This window comes from Typha angustifolia, chromosome 3 (assembly GCF_048772165.1).
Source record: "Typha angustifolia cultivar Huaian chromosome 3, ASM4877216v1, whole genome shotgun sequence".
NCBI lineage: Eukaryota > Viridiplantae > Streptophyta > Magnoliopsida > Poales > Typhaceae > Typha > Typha angustifolia.
Window position 1 is genome coordinate 7,778,440 of NC_133241.1, and position 19,306 is coordinate 7,797,745.

General features: G+C 36.3%; 2 protein-coding genes across 6 annotated transcripts; one reads left to right on the forward strand and one right to left on the reverse strand.

Moving 5' to 3' along the window:
- Positions 1-383: 383 nt before the first annotated feature.
- LOC140758341 (protein NRT1/ PTR FAMILY 5.10-like) lies at positions 384-3,762 on the forward strand. 3 transcript variants are annotated; one of them, XM_073094463.1, is made up of 5 exons: positions 384-620; positions 694-911; positions 1,971-2,515; positions 2,898-3,150; positions 3,238-3,762. In XM_073094463.1, exons 1-5 carry the CDS (start codon positions 539-541, stop codon positions 3,706-3,708), a joined length of 1,569 nt encoding a protein of 522 aa, XP_072950564.1. In that variant the 5' UTR covers positions 384-538; the 3' UTR covers positions 3,709-3,762. The 3 variants fall into 3 exon arrangements, with proteins under 3 accessions (XP_072950564.1, XP_072950565.1, XP_072950563.1); XM_073094464.1 differs by having other exon boundaries at positions 385-620; positions 2,898-3,453; positions 3,552-3,762; XM_073094462.1 differs by having other exon boundaries at positions 385-620; positions 2,898-3,762.
- A 586-nt stretch (positions 3,763-4,348) lies between these two features.
- Positions 4,349-10,359, reverse strand: LOC140758383 (exosome complex component RRP45B). 3 transcript variants are annotated; one of them, XM_073094515.1, is made up of 10 exons: positions 9,966-10,359; positions 9,264-9,473; positions 9,016-9,111; positions 8,808-8,922; positions 8,444-8,524; positions 8,141-8,329; positions 7,502-7,770; positions 7,318-7,376; positions 5,641-5,870; positions 4,349-4,730 (listed from the first exon to the last, which is right to left on the reverse strand). In XM_073094515.1, the coding sequence occupies exons 1-9, from the start codon at positions 10,097-10,099 to the stop codon at positions 5,668-5,670; spliced, it is 1,356 nt and encodes a 451-aa protein (XP_072950616.1). In that variant the 5' UTR covers positions 10,100-10,359; the 3' UTR covers positions 4,349-4,730; positions 5,641-5,667. The 3 variants fall into 3 exon arrangements, with proteins under 3 accessions (XP_072950616.1, XP_072950617.1, XP_072950618.1); XM_073094516.1 differs by having other exon boundaries at positions 4,349-4,743; XM_073094517.1 differs by lacking the exons at positions 4,349-4,730; positions 5,641-5,870; positions 7,318-7,376; positions 7,502-7,770 and having other exon boundaries at positions 8,190-8,329; positions 8,420-8,524.
- Positions 10,360-19,306: the final 8,947 nt, after the last annotated feature.

The window sequence follows — 19,306 nt, forward strand, 5'->3', positions numbered from 1 at the left end:
AAAATGACCGTGGCTAGTAGGTGAGAGCTATCATAAAACTCTTTTAAGTCATAACGTTATCATATCACAAAATAAAATTAAAAACAATAGCTATAATCTAATATCTAGATTATTTATTACCTAATTATCAAATTTTAACCATTAAATTATATATATATTGAGTCGTATTTGGTGTACGAGTGTGACTACTTAATGTAACGTGCATGCACCAACAAATTCCTATTAGCATATAGCATTTCTCAAAATATCTCCTCTCTTTTTATTTGTTTTACAATTAGGTCCCTGAGATGAGCGCTTTACGAGTGGTCGCGGGGGCGCGAACTGCGATATTTTGATAAGGCAGGGTTGAGGGTATTAAAATGATGAAAGAGAAATGCCTTCTCGGATAGCTACTATCTCACTTCAGGAAGCGTCAAATCTTCCAGGAAAAATGGTTAAAGAAAGAGGACATAAATGGAGGTATGGAAGAAAGAAAACCCCAATTCTTGAGTCGATCCTTTGATTCGAGGAGGGTGGAGGAAGACGACGGAGCTCGGAGATGGACCGCGTCGTCGACTACCGTGGCCGTCCGGTCTCGCGATCCGCCGCCGGAGGGTGGAAGTCGGCCTTCTTCATCATAGGTACGAACCCTAACCATTCGATCTCCCTTTCACTATAGCATGAGATCAACACCGTTGGATCTGGAAATGGAAGGGGTGGAGATGGCGGAGAGGTTCGCGTACTACGGGATCACCTCGAACCTGATCAGCTACCTGACGGGGCCGTTGCGGGAGTCGACGGCGGCGGGTGCGGCGAACGAGAACGCGTGGTCGGGAGCGGCCTCGAGTTTAGCGCTTGTCGGGGCTTTTGTCGCCGATTCGTGGATTGGTCGGTATAGAACGGTGCTTTATTCTTCTATCGTGTCCTTTGCGGTGCGTCCCTCCTATTCTATTCCTCTCGATTTGATCTAAATTAGAAGATTTATGCTTATTATCTGGTAAACAAATTCATCTTATGTCTAAAAGAACCGTTTCTAAGCAGTGGTAGGAAAAATGCTGACATTAAATTCATGGGTTGTAAGAAGATGACGTAATAATTACTTGGAAAAGTTTGGGGAATATACCGTCATTGTCTTTTAATTAGTAACAAGAAGTTATAGTAGACATTTAAGATCTTAAATATGCAATTTGACAATTAGGGATGAAGGAAGAAGTCAGGATGATTCTCCTGATGCGTTGCCTATTTGCACAGTAAGATCAAGTAGTAATGCAACATCTGAACTTAGTATAAATTTCTTCCATAAGCAAAATACTCACAAGGAAATTGAGTAAGAGAGTATACAATAAAGATGCTGCTGCTTGTAGTATGTGAGGTCTTTTTTTTAAAATTAGAATGATCAGATCCAGTGAGAAGTAAAAGACATCTTTTTGCTAGATTTAAAAGATTCTTGCAGCTTTTGCTGAGACTTGGTCCAGATTCCAGAGGACAATGACTTATGTCCTTGGTACGGGCAGTACTTCTATGATGCAACTAACCTGAAGCAGTTAATATATTTATATGAAGATTATGTTTTCATCAATATTTAGGGCAATTTAGGGCATTCGTGCTGTTCCATTCAACTTGCTTATATATTTGTGTTAGATAACAATGACTACATAAGAAGAATGGCTAAATTTGAGTTACTTTTGCTTTTACTGCAAATTCCTGTGATGCCCCATATGAAACATGCAGGAACAACAATAAATGCTTAGTACCCAATGTTGTTAGGCAGGGAGTAGGTAGACATAGTGAATCGAAACTAGTAGATGGGATGAAAAAGGTTTCATATTTTAAGATTTTGAAATTTTGGATGTTATTATAAATCTCTCCAGGAGGTGATTTCTGGAAGTCTGCCAAACCAATACAGGGAAATCAAGTCTAAGTATTGTTTAAGTTGTCTGCTCTATCTGGTTGTTACAATTAAATACTGATAGAATTTAATGGATATGCAGGGCTTAGGCTTGCTGACTCTTTCAGCTACTCTCCCTTCTCTTAAGCCACCTGATTGTACAGTTATAAATGGAGATAGCATGTCATGCCCCCAGCCTTCTACCTTCCAAGTCATCTTCTTTTTTATGTCACTCTACTTGGTGGCACTTGCACATGGCGGGCACAAACCATGCACTCAAGCTTTTGGAGCTGATCAATTTGATAACACTGATCCCTTGGAGAGCGCATCAAGGAGCTCATTCTTCAATTGGTGGTACTTTGGAGTATGTACTGGCACTATTACAGCTCAATTGATCCTCAATTACATCCAAGACAACATGGGATGGGCCCTTGGCTTTGGAATTCCATGCATTGCTATGGGACTAGCACTTGTAGCATTTTTTTCTGGAACTAGAACTTATCGCTACCACATTGTAGCAACAGAAAGTCCATTTGTTAGGATCACTGAGGTGTTTGGTGAAGTTTTAAGGAAGAAATGGGCTTGCTTTACTAATAAAACTGACGACGCCAGAGAGATGCTGCTGCCGGGTAAAAGCAACCAATGTGGGTAAGACTAGATTAATATGGATTACGGTTGTCTTTTTTGCTAAAAATGTTTCTATTTTCATTTCCAATATTTGGCCATGCGATCAATTTAAAAAGAAAACAAAAGAGTTGGCACACCTAACCAACTATCCAGTTATGAGATGTTATGCATGGTATATTTAACACAGAGTGACCTACATTTGGTTATGAAGGCAGAAACTAAGGTTGACAAACTTTTTGTAAATGGTTAATTCTGGTTTAACCTATTTTCTGGTAATCAGCAAATCCTTTAACATGACAGGGCGACAAGTATCTGGTCTTAATTTGCAAAAAAGAAAATGTAATCAATGTGGTTCTTCTGATCCTAATTAATGTTGTGATTTGTTCTTTCGTTGAATATGCAGGCCTCTTGATCACAAAGCAGGAGTTAGTTCCATTGAGCCTCATGTTTCTTTTCCATCTAAGCAAATGAGTGAAGATGAAGTGAAGGGATTAGCTAGATTGTTCCCCATCTGGACTACTTGCTTGATTTATACTGTTGTATTTTCGCAGCCACCAACCATGTTCACAAAGCAAGGCAGCACTTTGGAGAGGCATATTGGCTCTGGATTTCAAATACCAGCTGCTTCTCTCCAAGCCTGTATTGGCATCACGACGGTTACCTTCATCCCAATCTATGATTTCCTTCTTGTACCTGTTGCTAGAAAGTTTACTGGTAGACCCTCTGGTATAACAATGCTGCAGAGAATTGGCACTGGGATATTCCTCTCCGTCGTCTCCACAATCATAGCAGCACTAGTAGAGATGAAGAGACTAAAAGTTGCTAGAGATTATGGGTTGGTTGATATGCCAAATGTTCCTGTTCCAATGAGCATATGGTGGTTGGCGCCGCAGAATGTCCTTTTTGGAATATCTGATGCCTTTGCAACAGTTGGTCTGCAGGAATTTTTCTATGACCAGGTACCAGATTGTCTAAGGAGCCTAGGTCTTGCTCTATACCTATGCATCTTTGGTTTAGGGAGATTTCTTAGTAGTTTCCTCATCTCACTCATCGACAGACTCACTGGTGGAAGAGAGAAGGGTTGGTTTGCTAACAATCTCAATCGAGCGCATCTCGATTACTTTTTTTGGCTTCTTACCGGGCTGGGTTTTGCTTCATTCGTCATATATCTGCACGTTGCCAGATTATATATTTACAAGAAAAAGTTGACATGATTTTGTTGTACTTATGATCGATTATGCTAATGAATTAGTAACTCCTATCTATAAGATGTCTCATGTTGTCCTCTTTTCCATACCTTCTGTTTTCCTAGCCTATGGCATGATGATACTGGTTTAGCCAAAATATCAAAGCCTAAGAGGAAGGAAATTGGGGAGCTCTCAACCCTCTCTCCATCCTTCCTCCTCTACCCTCTCAAAACTCATAAAAACCTTATTTTAGTTATTTGAAATTGGATTTACGGACAAAATTATTTGTCGACTCCTAGTCTTAGATTCTTTTTGTTTGTCATCTTGTTGATCAATGATTATCGTATTTTAAGACGTAGAGAACATGAATCTTTTCATAATGTTCTTAATATATTTAACTTAACCTAAAATACTTGATTAAATTTAATTAATAAATCTACTTGGTAAAATGTGTTTTATAAATATTTGATAAAACGAAACATGTCATTTACAAATATTAAAAATACAAAATATAAACCCCAAATACGTGAAACAATAGGGCGGTAAGTTGAAAGAGAAAAAAAAAACCTGAAGGATAATAAATGATTCCTTTTGATTGTCGGCATGCACATATTGAAGGATAACTGCAACAACGATATCAATAAAAAGAGAATAAAAAAATGTATACTTCTAACCGAACAAAAATCGTAGCGTTGAACTTAAGTTAAATATATATTTCTTTTCCTCACAAGAAGTTACATTTATCAAAATAGAAAAGAATCACCGGATAGTAGAGATGCTACAGTTAAACTACAACCCTACAAAATTAGTAACGAGAGGATTTGCATGTAGCTAGTATTAGATCTCACTGCTTCCTCCTCTAAACCACCTTCGTATCAGAGTGATTGATTATAGCAAAGCACTTCCACCAAATATAGAATTCAGAGTTCCAACTGATGCATGTGTAAAACTGCTTCAAATTCCACTCCCGAGCAATAATCTGCCTAATCTGAAACTCTATCGAAAAATAATAGCCCGCCCTGAAGTTTCGGATGAGCATCACATAGAGCCTGCAAAAAAAGTCTGTCAAAAAGTAAGGCCTAGAAACTAATATTATTAGCAGAGAAAAATTTACAGAGCATACATATCAGAATCATGAATTTACCTGTTTAATCAGCTTTAGTGTTCATCTATAGTTATATATAACAAGAATTGATATTAGGGGGCCATATCCAACAGAATACTGACTATTTTTTAAGCATCCATGTCTCTCACTAATTGCACACTATGAAAGAAAATCTATATGATAAACAACTCATGCTGCAAATTTAAGGCTCTTGTGGCATCACTCTCTTTTCTTGTTCCTCCAATTTGTTTTCAGGAAGAGAAATATGATGCACACAGCAACATAATTCTGCTTCATCACTTCTAAATTTTAAAACTATTGCAATTGATTATTTTTTTTCTCTCTTAACTTGATTACAAGAAACTGCCGTCTATGCATAAATCTGCCTAGATTCTAAGCAAAGCCTTTCATTCGAGAAATCTGTGTCTCCAAGTTCTCCTCCTCCAGCCAAACTCCATATTTCCCTTCAACCTCTAGATCTATATATCCTTCCCTTCGAAGGCTCTCCACTGTCGCCACCATGCCAAAATTTATAACAAAATTTTGTGCTCTCATACTCTTATGCTGCAGCATTTGGCCTCTTGGTTTTCACAATGAGCATTAATAGTCTAAGAATCTTGTGTAGCCTTACATACCATCATGGTATCACTACTGGGAGTAAATTTAAACATGAGCATAAGAAATTAAAAGAAGCAGACCTTAGATCTCTAGCTGATAAAAAAGACATAGGGAATCAAGATGCAAATAAGAGGGGCAAATGACTTATTTCTTTTCTTCTCCTTCCAAGAAAAGTTAAAAACAGCTTCAGAGAAGAAGAATTAGCATTCAATAAGTAATTGTATTGACTGAAGTACCTGATAGGCCTATCTTCAGTGGCTAATCTAGCTGATATCCCTTGTCACTTTACTTTTCTTCCGATTTTTTGGCTTCACAGCATCTCTCAAACTCTTTGGAGGGCTAGCATGCCTCATATCTGAAGTTTCAACCAAACCAGAACTCACCATACTTGTGGTTTCGCAATTTAAAATGCTTGGCAGTTGTATAGGTCGCTCTTCATTTTGTTCCTTTTTTGTGGTGACTGGTCCTGCATGTTGCACAATAAAACTTACTGAAATAAAAACTCCATGGAAGACGAAAACAGCAAAAATTCATCTTTGATTATTTTTAAAGCTGTAATAAGCAAGGTAACCCTAAACATACTGATATTCAACAGAACTCAGCACCTAAAAGGTCATTCCTGGTGAGAACTGATGAAATGACCTAGCAAAACTTAGAACTGAAGGAACATAGATTGATTGTTAACATATCCCATGAACTACTTCCTGAACATGAGTTGTATACTGCGTTAAATCCAAATAACGGCACCATCAACTAAAGAAAACCATTCGGCAATTTGTCTGCAGGAAGAACTTCTACATGGCACACCGCTAGAATTGCTTCGACATAGGAAACATTCCAGACAGATTTCTTCATAGAAGTCCATTCAACATAAATGAGGTTAGTGTATTACTCAAGCATTGTTACACTGGAAACTTACGACTTCTAGTTGTAAACTTGATTCAACTACTCTACCGTTGAATCCTCACAATAATAGAATCTTTTACATGACATAGGATCTCTCCAGAAGAGGTAGACACATTGAAACTGCTTACTTAAGGATATGTTTTCAGAATTCTTCCAAAGCTACTTCCCTCTTAATAAAGTATGTGGTCCTTACTTCTACTTAATAAAATGAGAAAGAAAAAAGAAAACCGCTTTCAAAATAGCCTGCAACTACTGGTGGTTACAGTTAACCATGTAAAACCCCATCATCAACAGTTCCAACTACTGGTTCTTGTGGCAGTTACAAGGAAACATCCACTAAACTCGTCAAGGAATTATTTTGTTGACTAGGCCTTTCTAATCAATAAATACGGTATGTAAGATGTAAGTCTATCTTATTTCCCCTTCACTTGTCTAAAGTAGACAGCTTTTGATAATCAAACTGCCTTGTGTAAAACCAAAATGAATTTAGACAAAAAGAAACTCTCCTGAAATACATAGTATTATTCACAAGTTTGATTTAGCCAATCCATGTATCTTCTTTGTGCATTAAGAGCAATATGAAGAACCCTTGTTAATATACCATTACATCCTAGTTGATAAAATGGTATTGCCCCACCCTTTGCTTGCCAATACATCATGAAGTAGGAGATTCATGTCACATACAGGCAATCTAGTAGTAGCATTGATTCCATGCCGGTATATTTCTCAGTTTCTGAAAAAAATGTCAAGCTATCTAATGCAACCCTACTCTAACAATGTCGTATTACTCATGGTATAAATAGGGAATACAGGAGAGGACATTTCAAGAAAAATATCTGGATTGGCTAACATAATTCATAAGAATATCAAACCAAGTTGTGATTAAATTTTGCTCCTTCAAAGGCGAAAGATTCTTTTCTAATTCAACTTTACACATAAACCCATGTCTTGACTGGGCTCACTTTAATAGTTCAGCTAACACAAAGAAATGTTGGAGCAATGATTACCAGGTGAAGACTGAGAACTTCTGATAAAGTCCACAGAGACTCCTTTTGAATATGGATCCCTACAGTGAAAAAGATGATAAATCCAAGTCAATATACATGATGACAATCAAAATTGACAGCATATGTATATACATATATATAATATTATTTCTCACAAATAAAGTGCAGGAATCCAGTGAAGTACCACTTGGAAGTACCACCAACAAAGGAATTAGTATTTTTGCTCATGCTCTTGTTTTCTTCAATTGAGGAAGAACTAGTTTCTGTCCTTTGATGATCTTCAGTAGTGCAGCTTCTCTCCATTCTCTCTTCCAATATCTGTGTTTGATCTCTTGTCAATGTGTCATCTTTGCTCTCCTTCATGACTATATCTGGTACACTGACCATGTGTGCCACTACTGATGTGTGGCGCTTTACTTTCGACAATGCTCTTTCGGTGTTGTATGAGTCTACCTGCAGAGACAATGGAGGAGGATGCTTAGGAAAGGAAGATGCTACCTCAAGTTAAGTAACAGAGTCATCTCATTTCATATTTCATATAAACAAGTTGTGATGGCATGCGTCAGCATGCTCTTGAATATTGGAGTAAGTTATATTATAGCAAGCTATTAGAGGACTCAGAGAATTTCATATGATGGTCTTGGTATCTAAATATTGCAAGAACGCATGCCTAAACTAGCTCATAAAATGAGCATATTGAAAGTTGACACCACCTGTGCAAAACAGAGCCCACTGTAGCTATAATACCTATATATAGTTTATATCAGTAGAAAAGGCAAACTGAAGTGAAAGGACTAGTGCTTTTAAATTTTAATATACTCACTGCAGTCCTAATTTTGCTTGTTATATCAGTAGCTTTCACAGAGGCAATCCGCAGACATTGCATGATAACACTTGACAAAACGCCCTCTTCTCCAGCCTTTTGAATGGCACAAACGTCACCATTTGAGTTCATTGTGGCAGTCATCTTTCCACACATAGCAGCCTCTTCCTTGAAAGTTGGATCAATAACCTAAAGAATATTACTTCAGGTCAATAGCAGGCAAAGACAAAATACAAAATTGGCATAACAAAGTTTGCATGGAGAAAGGCAAAGAAGTACCAATAAGATCGATTCTCATCATACCATGTAGTTACCTTCACCAAAGAATGCGAAAGTTACTGCCACAGGAAGGTGATGGATAATCAGCGGGAGTGGTTCTTTAACCTGCAAACAACACAAGAAGCAGATGACTAGGAGATTAGGGGTGGAAAACAGACTGAATTAACAAAGATAAGCATTGTGATATGAATGCTGCTAAATAACATTCATTCAGAATAAGTCCTGCTAAATACAATGACTTTGTTAACAAGAAATGGAAGTTGCTACGAAAAAATTAAGATTATTTTAAGCAAGGTGGAATAAGAAAGATCTTATAATCCTACTAAGCATATTCATGAATAACCAAGAAATGAAAGCAAGATATATAATAATAAAACTGGGAACCAACCTCGGGATCATGTACGATAACTTCTTGACTGTTTTCTCCTCCCACGGTACATTCAGGCCTTTGAAAAGTTAACAGAGCTGCCAAAGCAGCGATATTAGCAGCATCAATGAGGTTCCTGATTCATAAGAAATAGCATGTAGGTAATTTCAGAAATTAGATATTTTTAAAAGAAGTATCTTTAAGAAATCATGAAAGCACTCTCACATACCCTCCATTATCCAGAATATGAAGGTCCAGGCGGATGGCCCACACTGATTTCCCAGCAATAACGCATAAGGATTCCATATCTACAGCTCTGCTTTCCCTGCGATGTGAGCTTCCATTTCATTAGGGAATTATTCATAAAGTGCACGTTAAATGGCACCAACAACCCATGTACTCGAAATCACTCTTATTATTTCATAATTGCAACATATAATTCCTAGTAATTGAAACTAGAAAACTAGAGAAGCAGACCTGAGACCACGGTCTATGACACGACCCACTTCTATCGCAGATTCTCCGGGACGCCCTGCCTCAAAAGAAGGATCAGCCATGGGAGAGAACTCAATATAGATAGAAAGTGTCCCTTCATTTGGCCTGTCTCGATAAGGTTGCACTAGTTGAGCAGTCACATAGCCCATCACATGAGTCTCGCCAAGTTGCACTTCTGATGATCCATCCTCTCTGCAAATGAGAAAAAACCCAGTAACAACATGGATGTTGTTCATGATAAACATGTACAAAAAATAAAGGCCAATGGACATGATGTAAGATGTAGAATGCTTCATTGACAAGCAAGGCTGGAATTTCCCTTTCGATTTTAGCAGATTCCAAGAAACCAGGTACAAAATGACTTCAAAACATTAAAGTTTTATTTATCATAATCATCCACGAACACCAATAATAACATATGGAAGTCCAACAGGCCACACTAAATCATATACAGCTCCTCATGACCTTTCGGAATTAGCTCCTCAAATGTAGAAAGTCTCATTTCCGTTTCATCATTTACAAAAAAAAAACATAGTTATTATGCTCACTAACTTAACTTAACCAAAACATATAGTGCGCGCAACCACGTAAACTTCTTCACTTCCCAAACCAACTCAACTTCGATTCTGAAGACGCAGCACACCGATTAAAGAATGGAATTCCAGAGGAGAGGAAAATTCTTGCCTGCCGAACTTGATGGTGAGACGCCGGAAATCGAACGGCCGTCGACCGTCCACTCGGAGATCCGCGAGGATAGCTTCCTCGATGAACTTCTTCTCATTCACCGACATCCGCCATGAGCTCGATCTGTGCTCCATTTCTGAATAGAGCAGAGCAAGAATACTAGGGTTCAGAACAAAAGCTGGAGCCCGGACTTCGGTCTAGGATTTTGAGACCGAGACAACAGAAGAGAAGGGAGGAGGGTTGGCAAGGTGCAAGGCGGAGGCGCGGCCGACGTGGTCAGTGGACATGGTGGTGACGTCCTAGGAGTTCGAACTGGGAATGGAGATGGAGAGAGGTTTGAGACCGAGGAAGAAGAAGACCAGTCGTAAGTAGTACGAAGGAGATGGCAGTCGAGTCGATATATCCACCTTTTGTTCCGAAGAAAACAAACCCTAATACTTGTTTTAAATTATATTTGGGCTCAAATGGAGCCCAAGGCCCAAATAGATAAGGCCCAATTACATGACTCAAAATTATTGGACCGCAGGCTCAGTTTGGGGCCTAAGGCCCAAACTAAAAAGCCCAATAAGCCTAAGCTCTGTTTCTTGGGAAATATTTATCAAAAACACCCTACAATTTATTATTATTATATCATACTTATATTTTACTTTTAATACCTTAAAAATACCCCGTAGTTAACTTTAACCTAATAAGAGCCCATGGTCAATATATTAATTTTTTTTTATTAAAAAAATTAGTGCAAAATACAGCGGTCGGTCGAATAATAAACAGCTAATGATAATAAAGTCAAGACATAGGATGCCTTTACTAAATTTTCCTTTTTGAACAACCCTAAAGATTGACATCCCTCTACCATGATAAGATGCTGTTTACTTTCAATCATACTATGGATTCATAGCTGCACTGTGGTGACTGTGGAATCATTAACTGGACAGTAAAAAGCTAGCCCTTGCTTGAATTAAAAGTGTTGCTTTTCTTAATTCTTCTATTCTTCCTCTCTTACTTTATTTTTTTTTCCCCCCCATTGATGACTTTGCTGGAAGAACAGCTAAGGTTGTGGTTAAATTAAGAGTAATCTATATCTATGGCATGGTCCCAATTTTGCTAGGCAAGAGAGAGAGAGAGATCAGACAACACATCCTGTCCTAATAATAATAGGCAATGTCCTTTTCCTTGATGGGTTGGCACTCACTGAAAGCCTATTGAATTCCTCTATATCAAGTTAGCAATAGTTTGACATGATGAAATTTATGCCACCCCTTTACTTGCCTTTCCTTTTAGTCTCTCACTTCAAAGACCTAATATTTGACATGTATATTTACGCTAGTCTAGCTACTTATTTGTTACGAGAGAGATATAAAATTTGATTTGAAATAAAATAAACTAAATATTTATATATTCTTATTTGAAAGTTGGAAGTGACAAATTTGATATGCAAGCGCAAAGCTAGTATAAATATTATATTAGGTCGACAAAACTAGAATAAAGAGAAGAAGACAAGAGAGAGTAATGGTAGAAAAATTCAACACCCGATCACACTCTCGATTAGTTGGCAGTTGTACAAGAATAACTATCTCTTTAACTAGGAATTCACCATCATGGTCGTCTTATTCAACCTACTCACATATGCAAATATAGAAGTTGAGTCTTCATATGGATGGTGGTCCAAAGTCCAAACCCTAGCAATTAAACACTCTTCACCTGGGTTACTTACTGGGAGTATGCTAAGGACAAAGGAATTGCTTGTCCTTGTGTTTCCATTTGCTTTGCTACAAGGGATCAAAAGCCAGCTAAGATTGGGCCATGAGATGGCTAAATCAATCAGAAGTGTGATAAAAGCTTCAGATAGATAAGGATTCATTTGGAGTTAATGTTAAAAGGTTGGTGGGTATGATGTTATGCTTCTTAAACAGCAACTAATTCTATCTCCCAACTGTAACTGCCATCTTTACTACCATAATCTTGGGATTAGCATTTAATTTTATTTTTTTTAAGGATGTGTTGTTGTATGGTTATGGTAAAATATGATTCCTTAAAATTTCCTTCTTATTTTAAGTTGGGGTTTTGTTGCAAATATATAATCACTCATATTTTAACTTTATTGTAACATATTATCATATTAAAATCTAGAGATAATTCCACATATATTCCCAAATGGTTGTTTATTTTTACATAGACCATCTTATTCACTTTTCGTGATACATTAACTCTCTTAGTTATGGAAAACTTTCAAAACACTTATTTTGCTAAGAATGACAAGTAATTGTTACATAATCAATTTTAAGATCTACAGGAATCATGCTATGCTTATTAAGGAGAAGAAAAAAGAAGTAAAATTAAGGGTAAAATGGCTATTTAAAAGATCAATGTGTATCTAAAAAAAGAAGATAAAGTGGTGCATATAGAAACATGAAATAGTTTAAGAGATTTTAGCATAATTATTCCTAAAATTTGCTGATCAACTCTTTTGATCTTTCCACATATAAATATTTCGGTCAAAAGAAAAAGAATACACAGTATATACTATCAGCTTCCACCGACCATTCAAAAAGTATATCCCCTCCAAAATATATATATATATATATCATCTATTAAATATCTTTGTAATGTAACTTAATTAACAACCAAAAAAGGGACCCTCTATCTTTAAAACCAAGAAAAATGGGCATCTAATTTCTCATTAACTTTGTCTTGTATTATAATTCGGCAAGGCTTGTTCACACAAACACATAGTAGAGATATTATAACAGGGGTTGAAATTTGAATTGGAATCAATGTGCTTTCCAACAACCAGTCTAAAACAATTCAGACTCTTGTGGCGGCGGTTGATCTCTTAATCTGGGCCACATTCGTCCCCACTTCCAATCTCAAAAGCCCTTTAGCCCTGCATCTATCTATCTATCTATCTATCTATCTTTAGAAACCATGGCCCCCTCTCAACTCTCAAGTCTTATTAGCTAGGTCATGTACTAGGCTTAGTGCCAACATAATTAAATCTAACTCCCAGTTCTTCTAAAGAAAAATAAACATAGAAAAAGATTATGTTGTCCTTGGGTTATGCCTATTTTCTAATGGGACGCGTCTTCTTATCAATCATCTATCCATGAATTCATGCACGCATCTTGACTTTTTTTCACTGTAATTTTTTTTTTTTAATTTACAGATGAAATAATAAATATATGGTTCCAGTCTTCTCTTACCATCCAAGGAGTAGTAGATTCTTCTTGATACATGCACAGTTGACTCTATTGTCTATGTTGTAGGCATCCAAAGGGTCACAAGTGATGCAAACTAAGGGTGGCATTCACACTTATATCTATCTACAAAAGTCTTATTCATATGAACACAAAGAGAGATTTAAGTAGAGAATAATTTGGATGCATAAGTATAAGGAAGAGGGCCAGATAAAGCCATATCTTTGACAAGGACTACTCAGACGACAAGTCGAATCCCACGTTACGGACCCACTCACTGTGTCTAAGTGTGGAATCGAGTCAAGTGGGCAACCCTGGAAAGCTAAATCCAATGGAGCCAAATGATGTAGATAGACTGTTAGGAGAGAGGAATAGAGTGTTTGAATTCTTCCAATAGAATTTTAGACACTCTCAACTACTAATGCAAGTGTCTTTTAATAAAATTATAGTTTATAATTTGAGTCTTATAATTTAGTATAAAAAGTATTTAAAGAAACTTAATCAAACATCTGTGTTAAATTAACTATACTAAAATATAATTTAAAATATTTTCTACACATATTCGCTATATACAAATTTTTCTAAAAAGAACTCTCAAAGTTTTAGATATAATTTAGGGTATTTGAAATGGTTAAATTATTTTTTATATACATGGGACTCATTATTTGGTGATTGAATTATAGAGCCGGATAAGAAAATCCTAGTAATTCAATATATTTGACAAGCATGAATAAAATCTGGAGGGTGACATAATCATTTTTATTTCTTAAAATAATTAATATTGGGAGTTGTACTTGGTAGCACTAATATATCTAAAACACATTATCATGATCTTCCCTTTATAATAATCAATCAAACAAGTTGATATAGGTGAGAGGCTACCAATTATTATATTGATCTAAAGATTTCTTTTTCCATTTTAACACCCTATATTATATATTTACACCTTATCTTTTTATAATCTATATATATTTTTTCATTCAATCGTCATACAAAGCACTCTACTTGGGATATTAATTATTATTTTCTTGAAAGTTATTCTCAAGTTACTAAATAACCAAAATACTTGGATTAATATCAAATTAAACTGTATTTATGATAAAACTACTAAGGATTAAGTGCTTTAAAAGTACATAAAAGTAAGCTGAAATCAAATCAAAACTATAATTTAGTCCAAAATTAAGAAAGGAAGAAAGAATCCTTGTGTCCATGAATCACAAAGTACTATTATTGATCAACAATTTGGTGCAATCCAGAGAGAGAGATTTGTTCTCCTTTATAAAAGCACCAATTTCGGCAGCTAGTGTGAATATTCTTATGAGAAGTCGGCATCATCTCCTACTGGCTCTATTTATTCTTTTGCTCACCATCACAAAAAGCAGTTGACAAGAACATCACAAGCTCCACCAATCTCTCATGATCAATTTTTGCGTGTGTCTCAATGATGGAACCCCCATCAAAAGTTTAATAATTTGATTTAAATTTATTTTTTTTGCCATGAGATTGGATGTTATGATACCCTATCTTTTGGTACATTAAAAAACTTATCATTCTCTTTAGTTTCCTTTCCTTATTATGTCTTGTGGGTGCCAAAGCATTTTTCCTTTCTTTCTTTCTTTCTGGCCCACCAAAATATAAAAGCCTTGTGTTCTATGCGCATGCATTGGAAGGCATAGTTGGAGATATTTATCTATAAAATTGACCGTCAATTTGATGGGGGTCTGTCTATCTATCTATCTCTAAACATGGCCTATTTATATTTCTTTAGATATAATAATATTTAGGCACCAAAATATCTACCGATGATCAGAATTGTCTATAAAATTAGGGTAGAACGTAAAATACTCCGTATTTTATTATTATTATTATTCTAACAGTATTTAAACTTGGCAATTATCTATAAAAGGAGAGGAAGGAATTGAATAGCCTAAGGCCCATGCAAGCTCATGAGATACTCAAAATTAGCAAAGACATGTCATTTAAGTTTTGTAGGCAAAATTTGAAGCGATTGGGTCTCTCAGGTGTGGACCCAGTGGCATTGAATCCAGGTGACACGACACGACTCGACTCGAGCCATATGGATGCAATTCTTTTCTGGATTGGGCTCGAGGCAGTATCTCACTCGGCCCCATTTCCCAGCTTGCCCTTCTCAGCTCTCATGCGAGTAAATAATAAATGAATTCCAAACATAGTAAGGGGGTGAAAATATTTGGTCGTCCACTGCAGTAGTCAAAAGATGTGTGTTTTGTTACTAATTAATCCTATGTCGCTTTCCTTTTCATCATTTTGTATTTCACTACTTATACTTTGGCTTTATTTTACATTTTCTTTCCTTCTATTTTAAGTGATGTTTGTTTCTCTTAAAATTTTTAATTGATAATTTATATAATCACTTGTAATAGGAGAAGATTCGATGACCCTGAATATTCGAATATGCACGATGATTGATATATTGATGTGTGACAATCAAATTCATTAAATGGGTCACAGTCGATTTGGAATCAAATATAGGGGCTATAAGATTAGAGTAATTATAAATAGATTGGTAGGTTAAATGACTCTTATTACACCTCAATTTAAATATGGAAGTCTAAGAATAAAAACAATCAAAGTGGTGGGATGATACCTAAGCAATTGCTAGATTGGACAGTTATTTTCTCTTTCTCTCAAACCAAAACAAAGTATTAGACTAATAATGTATTTAAATAATTAGATTTGAAGTAAGCCACAGTGAGATATTTTACAGAAAATCTAAAATATAGGCAGTGATTGAAAAAAAGAAAAAAGAAAAATAAAATCCTAATCATTAACACACTAATTTTAAGAGGGCCCCACCTCACACCTCGGATCGCACGTCACTTTTCTACCAACTTACCTCCGGTTAAATTTAAAAAGAAAAAAAAAAAAAAAAATATATATATATATATATATATATATAATTAACCCAAGACCATTTCACCATGGGATATAAGGTAATAAATAAATAACTCAAAAACATCTAACTAGCCTCCTATTGGGCCGTACCATCCAACTTTTCTCCCCGGCTCTGAGGGAATCCGAAATACTCCCGCCGAGGCCGTTCCGATTGGATCGCAGCCCGCGGACCCCACTGCGCGCCCAACGAAACTGGGACACGTCAGGAGGACGATAATGATAATGATAATGATAATTGGACGATCGCCACGTGTCTGCGCTTGCTCGCTTCGTTTTTTACCGAAGTGAAAACAGAAATTAATAATATTGGGGGGTGGAAAAAGGGAAATCTCACACCCACACGCGGGAGTACGTGACGGCACGTACGGGCCAAATCAAACTCCTACTGCTACTACTACTGCTCGTACGACTGCCACCTTATTTTGTTTTTACACTTTACCCCCCCCCCCTAAGGACTTTTTACATTTTCACCCCTCGTTGTCAGAAATCAGAATCCGCCCCTCGTGTTCTGGGAAAGGCCCTGATGCTTGCTGCTTTCATCTCGGTCAGTATTGGCTTTGGCCCGAGGAGAAGAAAGAAAGAAAGAAAGAAAAAAAAGTGAATATTGTGAGACATTCAAATAGCAATCAGATAAAAGGACTGTACTTAACTTTTTATCAGAAGGAAATTTAGAATTTAGTGCCTAAACAATAGAATATATCTATATATATCCTTCTTAAGGTAAATGACAAGTACACCCTTGGGATATCAATATATTAGAACAAATTATATTTTACATCCTATAACTTTATGAATTTACGTATTTACTTCTAGAGCCCCCCTCCCGGCCCCTATAATTTAGACTTTGTTTAATACGAAAAAAAATACTTCTTAATAGATAGGTTTAGTTGTATTTTTAGCTATACACACATAGAAACATATAATTTACTTCTTATATTATAATTGGGTGAAAATTGAATTATTCTAAATAAATAGTCCACGAGATATATTATAAGATCTTATTTTAAAAGGTTGAAAGATGTTCTAAGAAACTAGCGAGAGATTATTATAATTGCCACTAAATCTTATTTTTTTTTCATACTTGTCAAGGAAACAGCTAGTTTGTGACGAATATACCTAACAAATTCTTAATATGACTCAAATAATATTCTTTCTTAAAATTTAGTGTAGAATATTTATCAAAAGATAATGATTTTATTTGTATGGTATTAGTTAGAATACTGGACAACTTTTGAATTATTTATGCAAAGGTAAAATAGTTTTTTTTCTAATCTAAAATCAATTTAATTCGTTAGTTAGATTTTACTAACAGAATGTTATTTTAAAGTAGAATAGTAATTACTAAGATAATTATGTAAAAATCCAAAAAAAGAAGAAGAAAACATACACACAGAGAAGGATATATTTGTCTATTGGTCATGTCATATATATATAAATATAAACTCATGTCACTCTATGAAAATTGAATTGGGATGGCATGGTGTGAGGGCATGGGAGAGGTCATTATCAGGAATCCAGATATAGAGAAGCCAACAAAGGTGGGTGTGATGCAGCAACAGTATTACTCCTGTCTGTAGCGTTCCCTTTTTCTTTTATAATTCCATGCCTCCTTCTCTCTCTCTCTCTCTCTCTCTCAACTTGCCAACCCCAACTTGCTCTTATTTATATACACACACACACACATATATATATATATATATACATATATAAACAAAACCTTAGGGTTCCTGAGATCGAGCACGTGAGTCAGGTGACTCGGAGGAACTGAGTCGTGCTACAGTTCCAGTTCTTTAACGCCATGAACGGATGCATGGTGCGGTGCCCCACTAGCACCACGGAGAGGTGAGGACTGAGGAGGGAAAAGAAAAAAGAAAAAAGGAAGAAGAAGAATGGAATACACGATAAGGTTGACATGGTGACCAGTGGAGTCAACTAACGGATAGTTTTTAGCGTTTGGTAGGCCTAACGTTTTGAAAGTGCCTCTTAAATTAAGCTCAGTAGAGCTACTTTTCTTAAACGAGATCTTTGTTCTTCTTCTTTTCTTTTCTTTTTTTTTCTTTTTCTTTTTTTTTTTAAAGAAATCTCCATCCATCTCATAAATAAAAAGTTTGAGCATTATGCTTGTATTTTTGAGTTGTTAGGTTATGACTCTCCGCGAGTAATTGCACCGTTCTGTTGTAGCAGTAGATTAAGGGACGTGAATAATAAAGTGGGGGAGGATTGTGGATAGTGGAGGGGTTTAATTAATCAGGGATAAAGTTGTGGGGGGGTGTTAGCTGGTTATATATAAATATATTTTTAAATAAAAAAAAAAGAAAAAAAGGGGGTAAGTGGGGCAGGCTGGAGTTGACTGGCAGACGAGTATTCTACTCTTCTCTCATGCATTGTTTTATACCCTTGAAGATTTCTTTTTCCATTAATGGATGTTATAAATTTGTTTATTGGACAAGAGAGGAGAGGAGGAGGAGGAGGAGGAGAGAGAGAGAGATGAGATGTTTGTGTTGTTGGGATGAGCTGTCAAGAGCATTAGATGCTTTATCTGACGCCCACCTGCACTGTCTGGCTGCTGCTGCTGCCCATATTACCTGGGGGAAGAGAGCAGTGGTAGTGGTGGGAAGAGGCAGTAATTGTAGAAAACCCACAGATATTTGCAAATAACACCCTGTATGATTACCAGTAAGAGGTCGGATTGGTAAATTGGATCGAGTGTAGGGTGTTATCTGCGAAATTTTCTTTCTCCACTTATAATAATTACTATTACCGTGACGGTCGTCTTCCTCAAATTCCCCAGCGGCAAACGGATAAGGACCACTTGTCGCCGTCTTTAAGGGCGTCTTAAGAGTAGCGAGCTTCCTGTTGGGATTTGGAAAGGAGATATATATATATATAAATAATTACTCAAACCCACTCGAGTTGGTGTTGTTGTTGTTTGGAGGAAAGGGAAGTATATAAATTTTGCCGAGGGTTGAAAGGGAGAGAGAGAGTGTGAAAGAGAAAGGGTAGAAAAGAAAGAAAGAAAGACGAGATCAAAGTGGGAAGTGGGTTTTTTGAGCTTTAACTCTGTTGGGTGTAACAAAGTCTATATTTATCATTGCTTCCAAGGCCCCACGAGTGGCCTCCTGTTCTCTACTGTGTCGAAGAAGAAGAAGAAGCGTGTTTTCTTTTCTTTTTTCTTTTTTCTTTTTTGAAAAATAAAAGAGAAAGGAGGAAAAA

Bases quoted from the DNA above. Each gene is read 5' to 3' on its own strand.
- LOC140758383 (XM_073094515.1), bottom strand. From the start codon at position 10,099: ATGGAGCACAGATCGAGCTCATGGCGGATGTCGGTGAATGAGAAGAAG. The intron at 8,525-8,807 runs GTTGGTTCCCAG...TGTTGTTTGCAG, and splicing joins TTATCGTACATGATCCCGAG to GTTAAAGAACCACTCCCGCT. The intron at 8,330-8,443 runs GTATGATGAGAA...AATATTCTTTAG, and splicing joins TTGGTGAAGGTAACTACATG to GTTATTGATCCAACTTTCAA.
- LOC140758341 (XM_073094462.1), top strand. From the start codon at position 539: ATGGACCGCGTCGTCGACTACCGTGGCCGTCCGGTCTCGCGATCCGCC. The intron at 621-693 runs GTACGAACCCTA...TGGAAATGGAAG, and splicing joins GTCGGCCTTCTTCATCATAG to GGGTGGAGATGGCGGAGAGG. The intron at 912-1,970 runs GTGCGTCCCTCC...ATGGATATGCAG, and splicing joins CTTCTATCGTGTCCTTTGCG to GGCTTAGGCTTGCTGACTCT.